Here is a 16,438-nt window from a genome sequence, read left to right as displayed (position 1 = left end):
AAGTTTAACATTATTGTGATTTATACCAGGGCTGCACAATTAATCGGATATCGATCTCGATTATGATTTTGACTGTCCACGATTACATGAATATGATCGACTGCGATATTGATGTTTAAAGTTCGTCCTCCGCTGCATATCAAATCATGTGCTTCCTAAACTTAGGAGTAGAGTGGCGCAGGGATGACTTTATTTTGTACGCTAAAACCCGGAAACGAGTTAGCATTTTAGCCCTTCCGGTTCCATCGTCTCAAAGTCAATGGGTTTCTTAAATGGGATTTTGGTTAAAAGCCTGAAATAAGGTCTGTGGTGAACACACGCTCAAAATATTTTCACTGTTTATTCTACAAAATAAAATACACCAGTAAAACCCCACTAATGTTTTTTTAAAAAAAGCTTTTACATGTATTGAAAAAGTTGGTTGCTCACGGTCACGTAATGAGGGTTTAGGACTGATGCAAGTGCAGATAAAAGCTTTAGTAAAGAGAGGCAGACAAATCCAAAATGTGAGACAATAGCGTGGTCAGAAACAGGCAAAAGGTCAGGCGATCGGCAAACGGGCATGAACAAGAATCAAACACCGAGGTCGAGAACATGATCAAAACTGAGATGTGAAACTATGAACAAACGCTTAATACACGGAAAACTCACGGAATACTTTGCGTCGAACAAAGAGACACGAGGGGTTTAAATGACAAACGTGATTAAGGGTGAACAGCTGAGACTAATGATGACACATAAGGGAAGAACCAGTGACACTGCAGGGGCGGAGACAGGACAGAAATCATGAATGCAAATGTAGAAAGTAAACAAATTCAATGTCACTAAAAGAATGCGCTGTGAGCTCCAGCACTTATGCGAGGGGACATCAAATAAATAAATATAAATAAATCAAGTTTGTAATGATTTTGAATATGATTTTGTGTAGTGAGTATCTCATTACATAAATCAAGTTTGGAAAAGTTGTCTGAAGCTCGGTGATGGTGACGTTGAAGTCGAGCGACTGTGGTGTAGTTCTTTTATAGCGTTACGGTTAGCTGTTTATTTCTGGGGATTGTATTTAGGTTTCAAACTTCATAAAAGTTGTGTTCATTTGTGAAAATTATCTTGATGGACAAAACGTGTTAGTATTGTAAACTTTTGTTGATCACAGAGCTTATTTTTTGCAATAATTCAAAAGTCTGTGTGAAAATCCTATTGGGTTTTTGTCGAGGGACAAATGCTAACTTCCGGGTTCCGGTACAAAATGACGTCTGCAGGGACACCCTCTCTACTGGGTGATTTGGCTGCGTCTCTACTCCTGTAAACACGGTTATTGCCTTTTCTGCATACACCTGAATTGCTTTCATTTGAGTGCATATTTTCATTTGGTCGATGGCATTTTTATTTTTACTTATGCTATATTTTGGCTACAATTTTATTGATCTTTTGCTTCTACAAGATGATGCACTTTTAAGGATCAGTCTAATTTGATGCAGTGATTTGTACATTAGCAGGAATGTAGTACAACATGGAGGTGAAAGCAGCGGTCTGTTTATTTAAATGTGAAAGTGCAATAAAAATATATTGTCCCTAAAATCAAGAAATAATCGTGATAAATAATCGTGATCTCAATATTGATAAAAAAAATAATCGTGATTATCATTTTGGCCATAATCGTGCAGCCCTAGTTTATACATATACAGGGGTTGTACAGTATAACGAAACACTCAACTACTGCTCTGGTGCAAGACTCTAGACAAAATACAGACAATGTGTGCATAGACAGATGCTCAAAATAAAAACATGGTAAGTAATTGGCGTTAATGTTGTGTCCCACAGGTGCTATCACCTCTCTGAGGATTGAAGACCCTCCCTTTGGTCCGTATGACTTTATAAGCTCCACTAATTCTCCCATCAGCCCCCCTGGTTCAGTGGGAGATGGCTGGCCCACTCGTGCCAAATCACCTCATGCATCCTCTGTCAACTGGCCACCAGGTTTGGATGCTATCTTTTTTTTCACATTGTCACAATGCTTTTTTTTTTTTAAACATTTTTTAATATATATAGTTTATATCTCTCCCTGTACATCTGCCCATACATACATTTTAAACTAGGGCTGCACACTATGGACAGGTTTTCTGGTTTATGTAACAGTAAAATAATGCATATATTTATTTCCTTCAACAACAAAACCACTATTGTGGAAAGTGTGAAACATCAAAACACTGTCAATTTCAGTGGATTTGTCCGTACAATGTTTATTGCCTGATTTTTATACAGCATTTTGTAATAAAATCCATGCCGATAATCATGTTTAATACATGTGCGTAGTATTGAGATTTTATAAATGAAAGAGATGATCAAAATCTGTTCTGTGAAAACTTTTAACTCTCTTGTATTGTTAAAATTAAATACAAATTTTAAATGTGTGTTCAATATCTAGATTTTTTGGTCTTAAATGTATGTAAATAGGTGCATATTTTTTTTAACGAGAGACTCTTATTTGCTTATCTAAAAAAAAAAAAAAAGAAAACTTAATATAACTTAAACGTAAAATAGTTGTAATAATGTATACAATTTATTGGTGAAGTTTCACGATAATATCTTCATATAAAAAAATTTCACCTGCAGCCTTGAAACTACATTTAGAAGTGCAATTTATTTAAAGTTACTTTAAATTTATTTCGAGCCACCACTTCTTAGTACAGAAAGATGGATAAACAAAAATCTATAGTAACCATGCAGATTCATGGGCAGATGGTTGGATAAATATGAAGGTATTCAGAAATCTTAATAGCAGTGACGAGTGTATAATGAACGTACGTTTTTGTAGAGTTTCGTCCCGGTGAGCCATGGAAAGGTTACCCGAACATCGACCCCGAGACTGACCCGTTCGTCACTCCTGGCAGTGTGATTAACAACCTCTCTATTAACACAGTGCGGGATGTTGATCACCTCAGGGACAGGAACATTGGTAAGCACGAACATTAGCTGGACCTGTAAATGCGAGGAAAAAAAAAGTTATGTTTGATAAACTGCCTTACTACTTTGGACTTTAAACATAAGGCTTAAGTACTGGAATTACATTACATTACTTTTGCCCAGTTTCCTTGGCACTTTACTATTACAGAACCATATCACCCTGCAGCTCTAACAATCTAACAGTCTAATCTGATTTCCCACTGAAGCTAAGCAGGGTTGAGCCTGGCCAGTACCTGGATGGGAGACCTCCTGGGGAAAACTAAATGCTGGAAGTGGTATTAGTGAGGCCAGCAGGGGGTGCTCACCCTGTGGTCTGTGTAGGGCCTAATGCCCCAGTATAGTGACAGGGGCACTATACTGTTTTTTTTTTGTTTGTTTTTTTGGGTTTTTTTAAAAACAGCACCGTCTTTTGAATGAGAGGTTAATATGAGGTCCTGACTCTCTGTGGTTATTAAAAATCACTGTACACTTACTGTAAAAGAGTAGGGCTATAACCCCGGTGTCCTGGCAAAATTCCCCCAATGACCCTTCTCCATCATGGCCCCCTAATAATCTCTATCTCTGCCTACATCACTCTCTCCTTTCCACTAATAGCTGGTGTGTGGTGGGCGTTCTAGTGCACTGTGGCTTACGTCCCATCATTCATGTGGCTGCTACACGTTGGTGGTGGTTGATTAGATCCCCTTCCCCATACAATGTAAAGCGCTTTGAGTGTCTAGAAAAGCACTATGTACGTATGTATACGTATGTATGTATGTATGTATATATACTATGTATGTATGATTTACAGTAGGACAGTGGGACCTTTCACCACAATAACCTTCATGAAACTTCCTCTGTAGCGGTTGATCAGACTTGCATGAGCAACCCTCTTCAAATCGTACTGCTGCGTGTTCCAAAACACAATTGTCCTCTTTTCAAACAATTTCAGTTTCAGGTGACTGCTGCCCCGATTTATTTTATTTTTTTTCCTCTGCAAAAATTCTTCATACAGTGAAAGTTATTATTTTCCTCAATGAGGGAAGTTCATTCCCTGGGGCAACATACAGCCCCAGAACATGATTCACGCTCCACTGTGCTTTATAGTTGGGAAGAAGTTTTGATGTTTGCCTGCAGTGCCCTTTTCTTTTACACACATTGTTGTGCAATTCTTCCAAGAACATGTCCCATTCTGTCCACAAAACAAGCATGTGTTGTGGAAAAAGTGCAACACTTTGCAAATGTGAGCTGTGTAACATATGTTTGGGGCTTTGCTTTGTTTAATTATTTATTTCTTTTTATAAGGCAAGTGGTTTAGTTTGTCTTTTTCCTCCATTAAGATTCTTGTTCAGTGTCTTACAGTGGGCACAGAGATTTTAATAATTTCTAGAGATTTTTGCAACTCTTGTAGTTTTGCCCTTGCCCTTTTTCACCTCTTTGAGCACTACATTAAGCTCTCGATGCACAGCAATAGTATTGAATCTCCTTCAATTGTAGGGAATTTGTGTATTAATTACAGGACGATGAACACCCACGTCTTTAGAAATGCTTTTGTAGCCTTTTTTTTTTTCCTAGCTTCATGCATATGTCTAATTCTGCTTATAAGATTCCCTGAAATGTCTGTTTGGGGCATGATGAACATGCTTCATCTTTCTTGAGAAAAGCAGATGTACACATTTTATAGGTCACAAGCACCTCAGAAGCCCCACTCCTCTCAATTATAATGCTTGACGCTGCCATTTGGAAATGTGAATGTCTGTGTATTCAGCATTGATGAGAACCATTACAGTCTGTCAGTACTTAGGGCTGTAATGGACTTGGATGCAGATCCAAATTTATGAGCAATTCTCAATAGTTCAGACTTTTTTTGTGTGTGTGTGGAAGTTCATCCACATCCACAATGCCTTAACACATTTTATATCTTTTAAACAGGGCCATCCTCATCACTAAACACCACGCTGCCTTCCAACAGTGCCTGGACATCCATTCGTGCCTCCAACCACAGCAGTTCCCTCAGCAGTACAGCACAAAGCACTTCAGGTATGACGAGTGTGTTGTTTTTACAAGCATTCTATTTTATCATTCAGATGCCAAGACATCACGCTGCTTAGCAACACCAAGAGATGTATGAAATGTAGTGTAGAAATACTAGGTGTCACTGTTGCTTATCAGATTAGCTATATTTTCTATGCTTTTTAATGCCATGGACATTTTATGGAGAGAGCGTTACAGCGCCACCTAGTATCTCCTGCATCTCTTTTGGTATTGAGGTGTCTGCAGCAATGCAATGCAATATTTTCTGCTAGCACCAATGATTTATTTATTTATTTGGCTTAACGTGACCTTTGGGTTTTCAATCTTTGCTTGTTTTATTCAAATTAGAAAACAAGTAGACAGCACTATGAGGCTAATGCAAACATTTATACACTTAATTATACTTGTTAGAGAGCTAGAAAAGTGTGTTGTGCTCTGGAAAATATAATAAACACACCAGGTGCTCATTAGTCACGCATACAGGATTTGACCCTTTAATCCCCGATGTACAGGGTGAATATTAATAGCATTCATTTTTAATGCAAAATGTCCAATAAAAGGGGTTATGGAAATGGTTTGAAATTTTGTCCGTGTCATGATTGCTTCTGTTGTTCTGTCTTTGTTTCTTCATGCAGCCAGAAACAGCGACTCTAAATGGTCTCCTGGTTCAGTGTCTAACTCTTCTTTAGCCCATGAGCTGTGGAAGGTTCCTCTGTCGTCTAAAGGCGTCTCAGCTCCGTCCCGTCCCCCGCCCGGCCTCACCGGGCAGAAACAGCCCTCCTCCTGGGGCAATGGCTCTCTGAGACTTGGTGCCTGGGGCAGTTCTGAACCCAGATACACCCCAGGTCAGTAGAACACACACTTCATGCTTGATACTATATGTGAGCAAGTTCAATATTCATTTACTGTCCTGCAAGCTCTATATGTTTGAGCATACACAGGTTGTGATCATGCTGATGTGCTTGATTGATTTTCCCCAACAACCAATAATATTCGAATACACCTCAAGCAGAATCTAAACAGACTCAAACAGTGGCTTTGGAAACTGGCTAAACAATGCAGCTGGGTGTTTTAACTTCCTCAATTCCTTAGAATTCCTCACTGCCACGTTGCCCATTTCAGCTAATGCGTCCTAAATAAATGCAAACTGTTCATGGAGCTTTTTTTTCCCCCCCTTCATGAGAAATAAGTTAACAGTGGTGCTGTAACTCTGGTTAATGTATAACCAGGAAACCGGTAACCCTGGTCAATAAATATAAAGTTCATTAATATTATACGAATCACCACTATTTTATTTTTTTTATCAGTGGTTTGCTCCAGTACCGTGACTTAAACACTGCCGTACAGAGCACCAAAATCAAACCATATTCTTACCAACAAAAGAAACTTGTACGAATTGTTCTAAAACACTGTTTGTTTTATGGTCACTTTAAACAATGCATTATTAATTGTTCATAGAATTATTTAATATTTGTTCATTATGTTGTTAAATAATAATGATTGGTGGTTTAAAGGTTTCCCCCCAAACCCCAGACCATGCATTTATCAATGTGTGAATGTTTTCCTCGCACAGGGTCCAGCTGGGGTGAAAGCAGCTCAGGGAGAACCAACTGGCTTGTTCTCAAAAATCTCACACCTCAGGTAGGGCTTCCTTTCTTGCTTTTCATTGTGTAAGGCATAAAACACTCGTGGGCGTGCTATTATAGGAAAATAATCAGCGATGTTTTACAACCGTACTTCCTGAAGTGTTTTTTTAAATTATTTTTTTAATTAAAGTACGACACACCCTACATTTTATCGGTTTATAGTTTACATTTAATCTTGTTGAACATCCACAAAACAAGTTAGAAATCACTGACACTGGTGATTGCTTCAAATAAATGTCATTACTCACATTTCTGTGAGTAACCACAAATCTGTTCATGTGGAGTGCCCTTTATGCAAGTCCCTGTGGAAGTTGTTCCTATGGAAACAATGGTTTAGAACAAGCGTATCAGTTGTAGCTGCCGCTGTTGTCAGGTCTGCTGTTATAGAACGTTAATCAACACCTTTTGACCAATCTAAATTCAGCAGCACTGTGGAATAATTGCCATATCCAACAAGCAGCATGATGTTCCTGTGAAGGCTTTTGTATAATGTGGTCACTCCCAGCCTGTTTCATGCTGCATAGAATTTCTAAAGGTTTAAACGTTGAACAGGAAAGAACTAAAAGTGTTACCATGATTAGACCTGTGAGTGAGAGAGAATTTGTTCTGACCCGTGTGCATGTGTTGCAGATTGATGGCTCCACCCTGCGTACTCTGTGCATGCAGCACGGTCCACTCATCACATTCCACCTGAACCTGCCACATGGAAATGCTCTCGTCTGCTACAGCTCAAAGGAGGAGGCGTCAAAGGCTCAGAAATCACTGCACATGTAAGTATAGCTTAGTTTTCATTCATTTACTTCTTGTGATTTGCTGCTTTAGCGCACTGTGACTCGTTCGCGTTTTCGCTCAGGTGCGTGTTGGGGAACACTACTATCCTGGCTGACTTTGCAAGCGAGGAGGAGATAAATCGTTTTTTTGCACAAGGCCAGTCGATGTGCGTGTCTGCAGGCTGGCAGGCGCTAGCGTCCTCTCAGAGCCGGCTCTCGTCAGACGCCTTTTCCAGCGGCAGCGGTGGGGGTGAGCTGCACTCGTCCTCCTCTCTGTGGGGGGCACCGAGCTACTCCAGCAGCCTGTGGGGATCCAGCACCTGCCCTGAGGGGAGCAATCGGCTCAGCAGTCCATCCCCCATTGCCTCCTTCCTGCCAGTGGATCACATGACAGGAAGTGGCGACTCCATGTAATGCATCAAAACACAACAGAAAAACAAACCCTGTGACCTCAGCGTGGCATAGCTCATCCGAATCATGACTATATAGATTCTTTATGGAGAAAAAAAAAAATCTAAAGGCACTAGTTTCTTCACTTACAAGCGTAATAATATTAATCATAATAAGGCGGGGTCAACCTGTGGAAGTAAGTTACGACTTTTTCTTTTTCTCTCTTTTTTTTTTTCCTTTTTTTTTTTCTCTCTGCACATATGTCCACTTTGTTTTAGCCCAAAAACAAAAACATATCAGTGTGAATACTTGAATCATGCAGGCCAATACGATAATGTGAAAGGATGCGTTTTAAACCTTCCAGGTCGTGCTCTTCATGCAGACATACAGGAAAAACTAAATCTTTCAGCTTATTCATGTTTATCAGAATTCCAGTTCTTTTTATTTTTTATTTTTTTTTATGTGTGTTTGTTTGCTGACAATGTTTAAGCTTTTTTTTTTTTTTTTTTTTTTTTTTTTTTTTTTTTTAACTTTGCACTGAATGTGGTTTTTCTCAGTATATAACTCTGCAATATCGAGGGAGCCGACAGTTCCAGTGTAGATGTTTACTCAAGGATGTTCTTAAAATGCGTCTGTGTGTGTGTTTGCGAGTGTGTGTGTGTGTATGCGTGCGTGTGCATGTATGTGTGCGCTCTACTATGCCTTGACGTACGCCTACCTTATCGTGGTATTGTGGAGTCCGAGATCAAGATAAGATGCTGACCTTTAGGATTACCTGATGGTGATATTACACGTTAAATGAGTATTGCACCGATTTATCTTTCTTTTTTTGTGTGTGTGTGTGTGTTTTAAAAGAAAACTAAAGAATTTAGCATTCTGCAGTCTAAAGAAACTGTAGCCACAGCTGTGACTCGCAAAAAAAAAAACAACAAAAAAAAAAAACAGCACTTTGAGGATAGGCTTTCGATTACTTTGGTCTTTTTGGAGGCGCCACATCGGGTTCCTCTTGTTTACAGACTTTCGAGGGGGGAAACGTACGCTCATTCTTCCTTCATTTTAAATGAGAAACAAAAATGCACAAAAACCTTTAAAAAAAAAAAATTATAAAATGAAGAGAAAAAAATAAATAAAAATATATATAAAATAAATAAAAGTTGAGAAAAAAAAAAAACCTACAGAAACCGTTGTGGATGAAGACGATGCGGTGTATCTCTGGGAAATACTGATCAGTGTTCGGCCATGCCGTCGGTTATTTGATGTATTCCTGTCGTCTGCTCAATAACCAGCATGGTTCTCAGGAAATATAGCCAGTTTTTCCCCTCAAATAAAAACTCCTAATTGTAGGAAAAATCAACTTTTAGCACTGAAACGACTACTTGGAGCTGAGTGCGTTTATTTCTCTGCCAAATACCTGCTTTAAGCTGGAGACATTCTACACACCGCGCTCATCACCTGCCCCACTCACTTCCTAATCTCTAACCAGAAGTTCTACTACTCTTTTATTTTTGCTCGTCTTCTCTTCTTATTGCTCTTTTGAATTGTTTGGTCTTTTTTTTTTTTTTCTCCCCCCCTCCCTCCCCAATACTTTTGTATTGAATCCTCCCCCCCCCCCCCCATTCTTCTAATCCTCCTTTACTTCTTTTGATTTTAATTCCTTCATTTTTCCCCCTACACCTTTACTTGTATTCTAGCGTTTTTTGGGTTTTTTTTTTCACCCCTTATTGCCTCATTGTTCTTCTCCCCCTCAGTGTTCGAGTGTGGTTTAAAAGGAAAGAAAAAGCAGAAACTATGCATTTCCTGTAGCTCTGTGACGGAATTGCTTTTTCTTTATTTAAGCTGAAGTTTTCCCAAAAGGCATTTTGAAAAGCTGATTGTAGATTAGCCTTCATTTTTCAGCATTGCCACAGAGGGGGCAGTGTTAGTTGAACTTTTAACGTCATCTACATTTCATTAAACGTGTGTTTTGGGGTTTTTTGTTTTTGTTGTTTTCCCGAAGATGATGCAACACCGTGGCTTTTTAACTGTTTACAAATCGAGTATGATTGTAACGTGTACAGGTCTCTGAAGTTCTTTTACAATATGGATCAATCTGGCTGCTCATGTCATTATTATCATTATCACTATGATTATTATTATTATTATTATTATTATTATTATTATTGTGTGTTCCCTTTGGTTTCTCAGCGCTGGTGTGTGTCTGTGTGTGGACAGCTGGAGCCTCTGATTGTGCCCTCAGAGGGGAATGTAACCTAAACACACGCGTTACTCATGTACATAACCATATAGCGCGTTGTTGATGCACAGAGATGTCAGCATTAGGCGAAGCCATGGACCTTAATGTGTGTGTAAGCTGTTTCTGCTCCCCATTGCGTGTATGTGTGCTTGAGAGAGAGAGAGAGATATCCATGTTTAAACCCGTGAGTATTAGCCTTTATTTTGCGACTGTATGCTGCGTGTGCCAGTATTGAAACTTTTTAATAACCGCTTTACCAAATCGACTTTAATCAAAAGCTTCTGCGCTGAATGATTCCACATTTCCATTAAAAAAAAATAATGATTTAAAAAGTCAACAAAATGCCTTGCGATTGCACTTGGTGTGTTCAGTCACTGATTTAAAGTGTTTGATAACACAGAGTGTAGCTGTGGAGAGTGAGAGGAGGATTATACTCTGTGTGCGTGTATGTGTCCATTTACATTCTAACTGTGCCCTCCTATAAACACACTTACTTTGTGTTGCTCCTCGTGTGTGTGTGTGTGTGTGTGTGTGTGTGTGTGTGTGTGTGTGTGTGTGTGTGTGTGTGTGTCCAGTCCCTGGGGACACTGTTCCCCTTCACACACGCACACTTCCTTGATGTGTGGTGCTCCAAACCTCTGTGTGCGCATGCAGTTGTCCGTTACACATCACCCAAGTGTCCATGACTACAGTACTCTTATTTAGCATTTGCTTATGTTTGTAATGTGTGTGTGCGTGTGTGTGTGTGTGTGTTTGGTTGAGGGAAAATGCTCAACAAAGAACACGCATCTGCCTAGGGAGGAATTTTCTGTGTTTTCTCTTACAATAATGCAGACTTAATGATTGAGTGTTGGTGCTGGTTTGTTCAGTGTGTGCGTTTGTGTTTCACTTCCTCTTCATGTTCATGTATTGTTCAGTCTGTCAGACTCTGTGCAGTGTTAATTCCACTTCACATGTCCATTTCTGAGTTTGTGCTTTGTTTTGTGCACGTGTGTGGGTTCTGCCCATGTCGTCTTCACTGTACATGTGAATGAACAACCATGGATCTTCCTGGACTCCCCGTCCTAGTACACACACACACACTTCCTTTTAATGTGTATTGTTCCTGTGTGTGTTTCGCCACGGTCTCCGTTACACTCATTACACTCTAACTACATGCGTCCATTACTACACTGCTGTTTATCCGCCTAGTATATTTTTGTGTGCGTTAACATGGAAAAAAAAATCCTCTCTGAGCTTTAACAATGGTTCTGATTTGCGCTCGTTTAAACCCTTCAACTTGTTGACTGAAATAGAAGGGGGGGCGGGGGGGCTTTAGCCACTGAGTTTCTTTCATTTTCATTTTGTCCTCTTGTATATGTGATGTTTATGTATGAACAAGAAAACAGTTCTGTAATCCACTGTCATGCCAAATCTAGGGAGAGAGTGCAGGAGGAAAGGGAGTACTCTTTAAAATCTGGAGTGTGTGTGTGTTTATGCTAACTGGATGGCAACGTACAATCCCCATGATGCATAATGGCAGCCGGGTAAAGGGGGGTGGGAAGGGGTGTAATCTGGCATAGACATTCTACTTTTGTACTGAATGATTTTGTTTCTAATTGATCCTGTGAGCGAATCATCGCAGTGTGTGTGTGGTGGTTATTTTTTCTTTTTTCTTTTTTTAAAAAATATCGTTCCTACTGTTTGCAATTTTCGACTTTAAACTGTGAGAGCGTCTCGCCATCGGTTGTTGTCGTTCCGATTCTCGATTGACAAAACCCTAAAAGCTTTAGAAAAAAAACCAGCACAAAGAGGCCGAACGAGAAACTCTTCCACCCTGGAGAACATTCGGAGAACGTCTATGCAGCGAAGGACGAGGCTTCCATTAAAATAATCTGTGTTTATTCTTAATAATAAATAAAATTTAATAATCCCAAGTGGAATTTAATGCTTTTTTTTTTTTTTTTTTAAATAAATAAAATCCTTCAAACGCACGTGCCATGACTGACATCCATTTTTTTGTGTTTTCTTCTCCAAAAATAAAGCGGGCCAGTTGTAGCAGACTTTGGAGCATTATTAGTGTTATTGTTACTGTTAAATATTAATTCAGCGACTTCATGACACTCCTCAGCAGCAAAAATGTAAAAAAAAAATAAATAAATAAATAATAAAAAAAGTTTTTAAACTGAAAATACACCATTCTGGTTTTATGCTCACACAATGCGCGCATCCTCGATATGCACACTGCTTCGCTAGGACTGTTTTTGAAAAATACAAAGATTTAAAAGCGTCGCAGAAATGACATGAGTGAGCAGGAGGTCTCCTCAGCTTTCCTGCAGTCGTCTTTAGCGTCAATGTGTTTTAGTTTGGGGGAAACTGCACTTTTTGAAGGACAATCCTTATTTGTAACGGTCATTATTAACAATATTTAGTCGATGAATAATAACGAGAACACAAGGTAGAGACTCTTGTAGTGATGAATGTTTCCTCTAATGCTGTTTTTATTTTCTCTTTGTTGCTTGGTTTTTGATTTTAGTGCCCGGTTTAAGTGGAATAAATCTGTAGAGTAGGTTTTTAGCTTTCTTTTTTTTTTTTCTTTTCTTTTTTTGTTGTTGCCTCTACTTGTAGACTGATTAACTGTTTGTAATGTTCTGATCTTAATATCAGAATACAAAGCTGTATAAACCCGGGTACAACCCGCAATAAATAAATAAAAAGTCTAACATGGAATGGTGTCTCGCTTTTCTTTGCATTTCAAAACATTGATCGAATTCTGTTTTTAAACATGTTTCTTTCCCTAATCAGTGGTTGAATCTTATGTTGATGCAGCAGTAAATAGTTTCTTTTACTGAATTATTAGATTAAAATCAAAATCTATCCTGACAAGCAGCCACAAAATCGCGTACACACAACGAGCTAACAAATCAGCTGGAATTGATGGTTAATACACCGTTAATACAAAAGAATTGAAAGGCCGGTTCTTGCAACAGGTAACAGCTTACAGGAACCAACACTGTCTAACCAGAACACTCGCATTCAATTAACTAGTTACATGACCATTTGCATGGTGTCACGTATAGGACCACCGGCTGGAGCTCGAGAGGGAAGCAAGTGCAGGTTAGGTAGTTTAATACAAGAAGTACAAGTCCAAAGGATCAGGCAGAAATCAATAAACAAAGACAGGCAGAGGTCAGGTGATCAGGCAAACAGTCCAAACAAGTCAACAAAATGCTTTGGTCAACGTCAGTCGGGAACGTGGCGTTGGAGGCCGCCTCATTGACCTCTAGCAGGACCTTGACTTTATGCTGGAGCTGAGACAACCTCATGGGTCTCGTGCTGAAGCTCTGGGGAGGAGGTTGCTATGATGACCTCTGACTGGTGCTCTTCAGTGGAGAACACATCATGGGTCTCAGGGTGGCGCTCTGGGGAGGAGGTTGGCACGTTGGCCTCCGGCTGGAGCTTGGCCCATGAGACCACCTTGTGGGTCTCAAGTTGTGGCTCTGGAAAGGAGTTTGTCATGTTATAGGTGGTGAACAGCCTCGCAGGTTCATTCATGAGACTGGCCTTCTCAAAAAACTCATCCAGGTTGGGGCTGTACTCTGGACTTCCAAACTCCTTTATTAATAGTTCCACAAACTGAGTTAAACTGTGAAGATCTTTGGATTCTGTACGGGCCAGACTCTCCACCCTTTGGTGGGTTTGACCAACAAGCCAGGAAAGTATGCACCCCAGCCACTGCCTCTGGTCAGGCCTGGGGTGCGTCAGGCTCAAAAAAATTTAATTGGCGGTCAAACAGAAAATACTCAGGGTAGCCAAAAAATCCATCGTAATCCTCTGGGGGATCCATGGCAACCCATTGAGGAAGCTTGATAGAGTTGAGTCTCTGTAGGGTGTTCCTTAGTCCCTTGGCATGATGTGTCCTCCGCTTTCCTGCTGCTTCCATGTTATAGATGAAGTATTCTGTCATGTAAAGGAGGCTGAGATGGAAGCAAGTGCAGGTTAGGTAGTTAATACAAGAAGTACAGGTCCAAAGGATCAGGCAGAAATCAATAAACAAAGACAGGCAGAGGTCAGGTGATCAGGCAAACAGTCCAAACAATGCAAGGCAAAAAGACGAGGTCGAAAACAAGAACAAAGTCAAAATCAGAATCAGAATCAACAAACAAGGTATCAAGGCTTGATAACGGCAGAAACAAAATGTAACTTGGCATATACTTTGCAAAGAGTGAATGCATAGAAGGTCCTTTTAAACTGTGGTACTGATTGTGCTATGAATTGGATGCAGGTGTGCTTGATTAGACTGAAGGTGAGTGTTCTGGGAATTGTGGTCCATGGTGGCCATGTTTGTAGGCCGCAGTGCATGATGGGAAATGTAGTCACTAGTTTGCTGTGATATGACACATGGATTGTAATTTCATTTAGTTTGCAATCAGCATTGTCCTTAAATGTACACATCATCTTTGTGCAAAGTGAGGACAATTGAAATAGATTTAAAACAAAAAATCCTGCAAGGACCCTCATGTCATCTGTATAGCCTAACGGCCTGGTTGATGCTAGGTGTACGTGTTTATTGTGATGGGGGTCAAGTGACACGGATTGGAGGAATTACAAATGTAAGTTGCTGAAAAAATAATCAAGTGTAAAGTAAAATTGCAAGTAAGTTTAAGTCCAAAAACAGTGACCTGGGCACTCGATGGACACACAAATGCTGATTTTAATCCATCTGCTGCTCCCCTCTACTCGATCAGTCAATACAGAAACCACCACTGATTATATATTTGGGTAATGGACTATTCTCTGCAGCAGACACTGATATGACCATGTGTGGTGGACCAGAAGGTTTTCACACATGTATACCTACTGGACACTTTTAGACACACCAGCTTGTTGGTCAACCTTGTAGACTTTTAAACTATAGTTCACCTTTTTTTCATGCATTTTATTGTCCTACACCCACTGGTTCCAGGTTCTGACCACAGCACCGCTGTTGGCAAAAAAAATTGTTATAGTTTGTCCTTAACCCAGTCATGATGGTATGAATACCCATTAAGTTTCCTATACACTGCATTCATTGTTATATTGGCTTTCTAGCAGAGTAACACTGTTAGAAAGAATATCAGCTGTCATATATGAAAAGAAGTATTTCATTCTTCCCCTTTATGTATACACCAATCAGCCATAAAACCTGCCTAATATTGTGTAGGTCCCCCTTGTGCTGACGAAACAGCCCTGACCCATTGAGGCATGGATTCCACAAGACCTCTGAAGGTGTGTTGTGGTATCTAGCACCAAAACGTTAGCAGCAGATCCTTCAAGTCCTGTAAGTTGCAGGGTGGGGCCTCCGTGGATCGGACTTGTTTGTCCAGCACGTCCCATAGATGCTCGATCGGATTGAGATCTGGGGAATTTGGAGTCCAGGTCAACACCTTGAACTCTTTGTCATGTTTCTCAAACCATTCCTGAACCATTTTTGCAGTGTATCAGGGCGCATTATCCTGCTGAAAGAGACCACTGCCATTAGGGAATAACATTGCCATGTACAACCCCAATATCATAAAAGTTGGGACACTATGAAAATGTGAAAAAGCAAACAAAATTAGTCATTTGAAAATTCAGTTCAGCCTGTACTATATTGAAATTATTTATAATTATTATTATATATATATATAATATATATAATTATATATAGTTATATAATAACTATATATAATTATTATTATTTAATGTTTTACTTTCTGAATTTATTTTTGAAAGCATACTCATTGCAAATCTGATGACTGCAACACACCAAAAAAGTTGGGACAGTCTACTGTTTACTGCTGTGTAACATCACCTTTTCTTTTAATAACACTTATTAAGTGTTTGGGCGCTGACTGAAGACACCAGTTGGTTAAGTTTAGCAAGGGGATTTCTCCCCCATTCATCCATTATGCATTTCTTCATTGGTGAGCCTCGAAAAAAACTTTGCTCTTGAAGGACTAGGCCTTTTTTTTGGAGGCTCCTTATATACTATGATTAGACGATTGCCTCAGCTGTTTCACATCACCTTCTTATTTCAACTTGTCACATAGCTATTAGTCCTAAATTACCCCTGTTCCAACTTTTTGGGACATGTTGCATGCATCAAACTCATTTTGAGCGAAAAACCTATGGACTAGTTTGCAAAAGTCAAATCAATGGTTCCATAGTTACAGGCAATTTGATATTTTTTTTTCTGTATTATAGCACCACCATGTGGCAAAACTGCACCAACTTTTCTGGGCCACCATAGATTCATAAGACTCAAACATAAACATGCCAAATCTGGTGAAGATATGTCATTTCATTCAAGAGTTATAGCCATTTACATAAAAGTGGCCACACCTACTTCCTGTGTTTTCGCATACCATAGCTACCTCAAATCGAAAGTTTGAAATTTTTTAGATAACTTTGGATGTTGAGAC

The 16,438-nt window shown here is 39.6% G+C and overlaps 1 protein-coding gene across 2 annotated transcripts in view; it reads left to right on the top strand.

Moving 5' to 3' along the window:
- The window catches only part of LOC128622070 (trinucleotide repeat-containing gene 6A protein-like), a 46,588-nt gene extending 33,863 nt beyond the window's left edge, over positions 1-12,725 (top strand). For both annotated transcript variants that reach the window (XM_053648278.1, XM_053648288.1), the window contains 7 exons: positions 1,822-1,977; positions 2,816-2,956; positions 4,876-4,983; positions 5,613-5,822; positions 6,551-6,618; positions 7,254-7,393; positions 7,477-12,725. In XM_053648278.1, coding sequence (XP_053504253.1) covers positions 1,822-1,977; positions 2,816-2,956; positions 4,876-4,983; positions 5,613-5,822; positions 6,551-6,618; positions 7,254-7,393; positions 7,477-7,807 — 1,154 coding nt within the window. In that variant the 3' untranslated portion in view covers positions 7,808-12,725. The remainder of the gene's footprint in view (positions 1-1,821; positions 1,978-2,815; positions 2,957-4,875; positions 4,984-5,612; positions 5,823-6,550; positions 6,619-7,253; positions 7,394-7,476) is intronic.
- Positions 12,726-16,438: the final 3,713 nt, after the last annotated feature.

This window comes from Ictalurus furcatus, chromosome 2 (genome assembly GCF_023375685.1).
Source record: "Ictalurus furcatus strain D&B chromosome 2, Billie_1.0, whole genome shotgun sequence".
Lineage (NCBI taxonomy): Eukaryota > Metazoa > Chordata > Actinopteri > Siluriformes > Ictaluridae > Ictalurus > Ictalurus furcatus.
The sequence above is the reverse complement of the archived record's forward strand: the minus strand, read 5'-3'. Positions and strand labels throughout refer to the sequence as shown.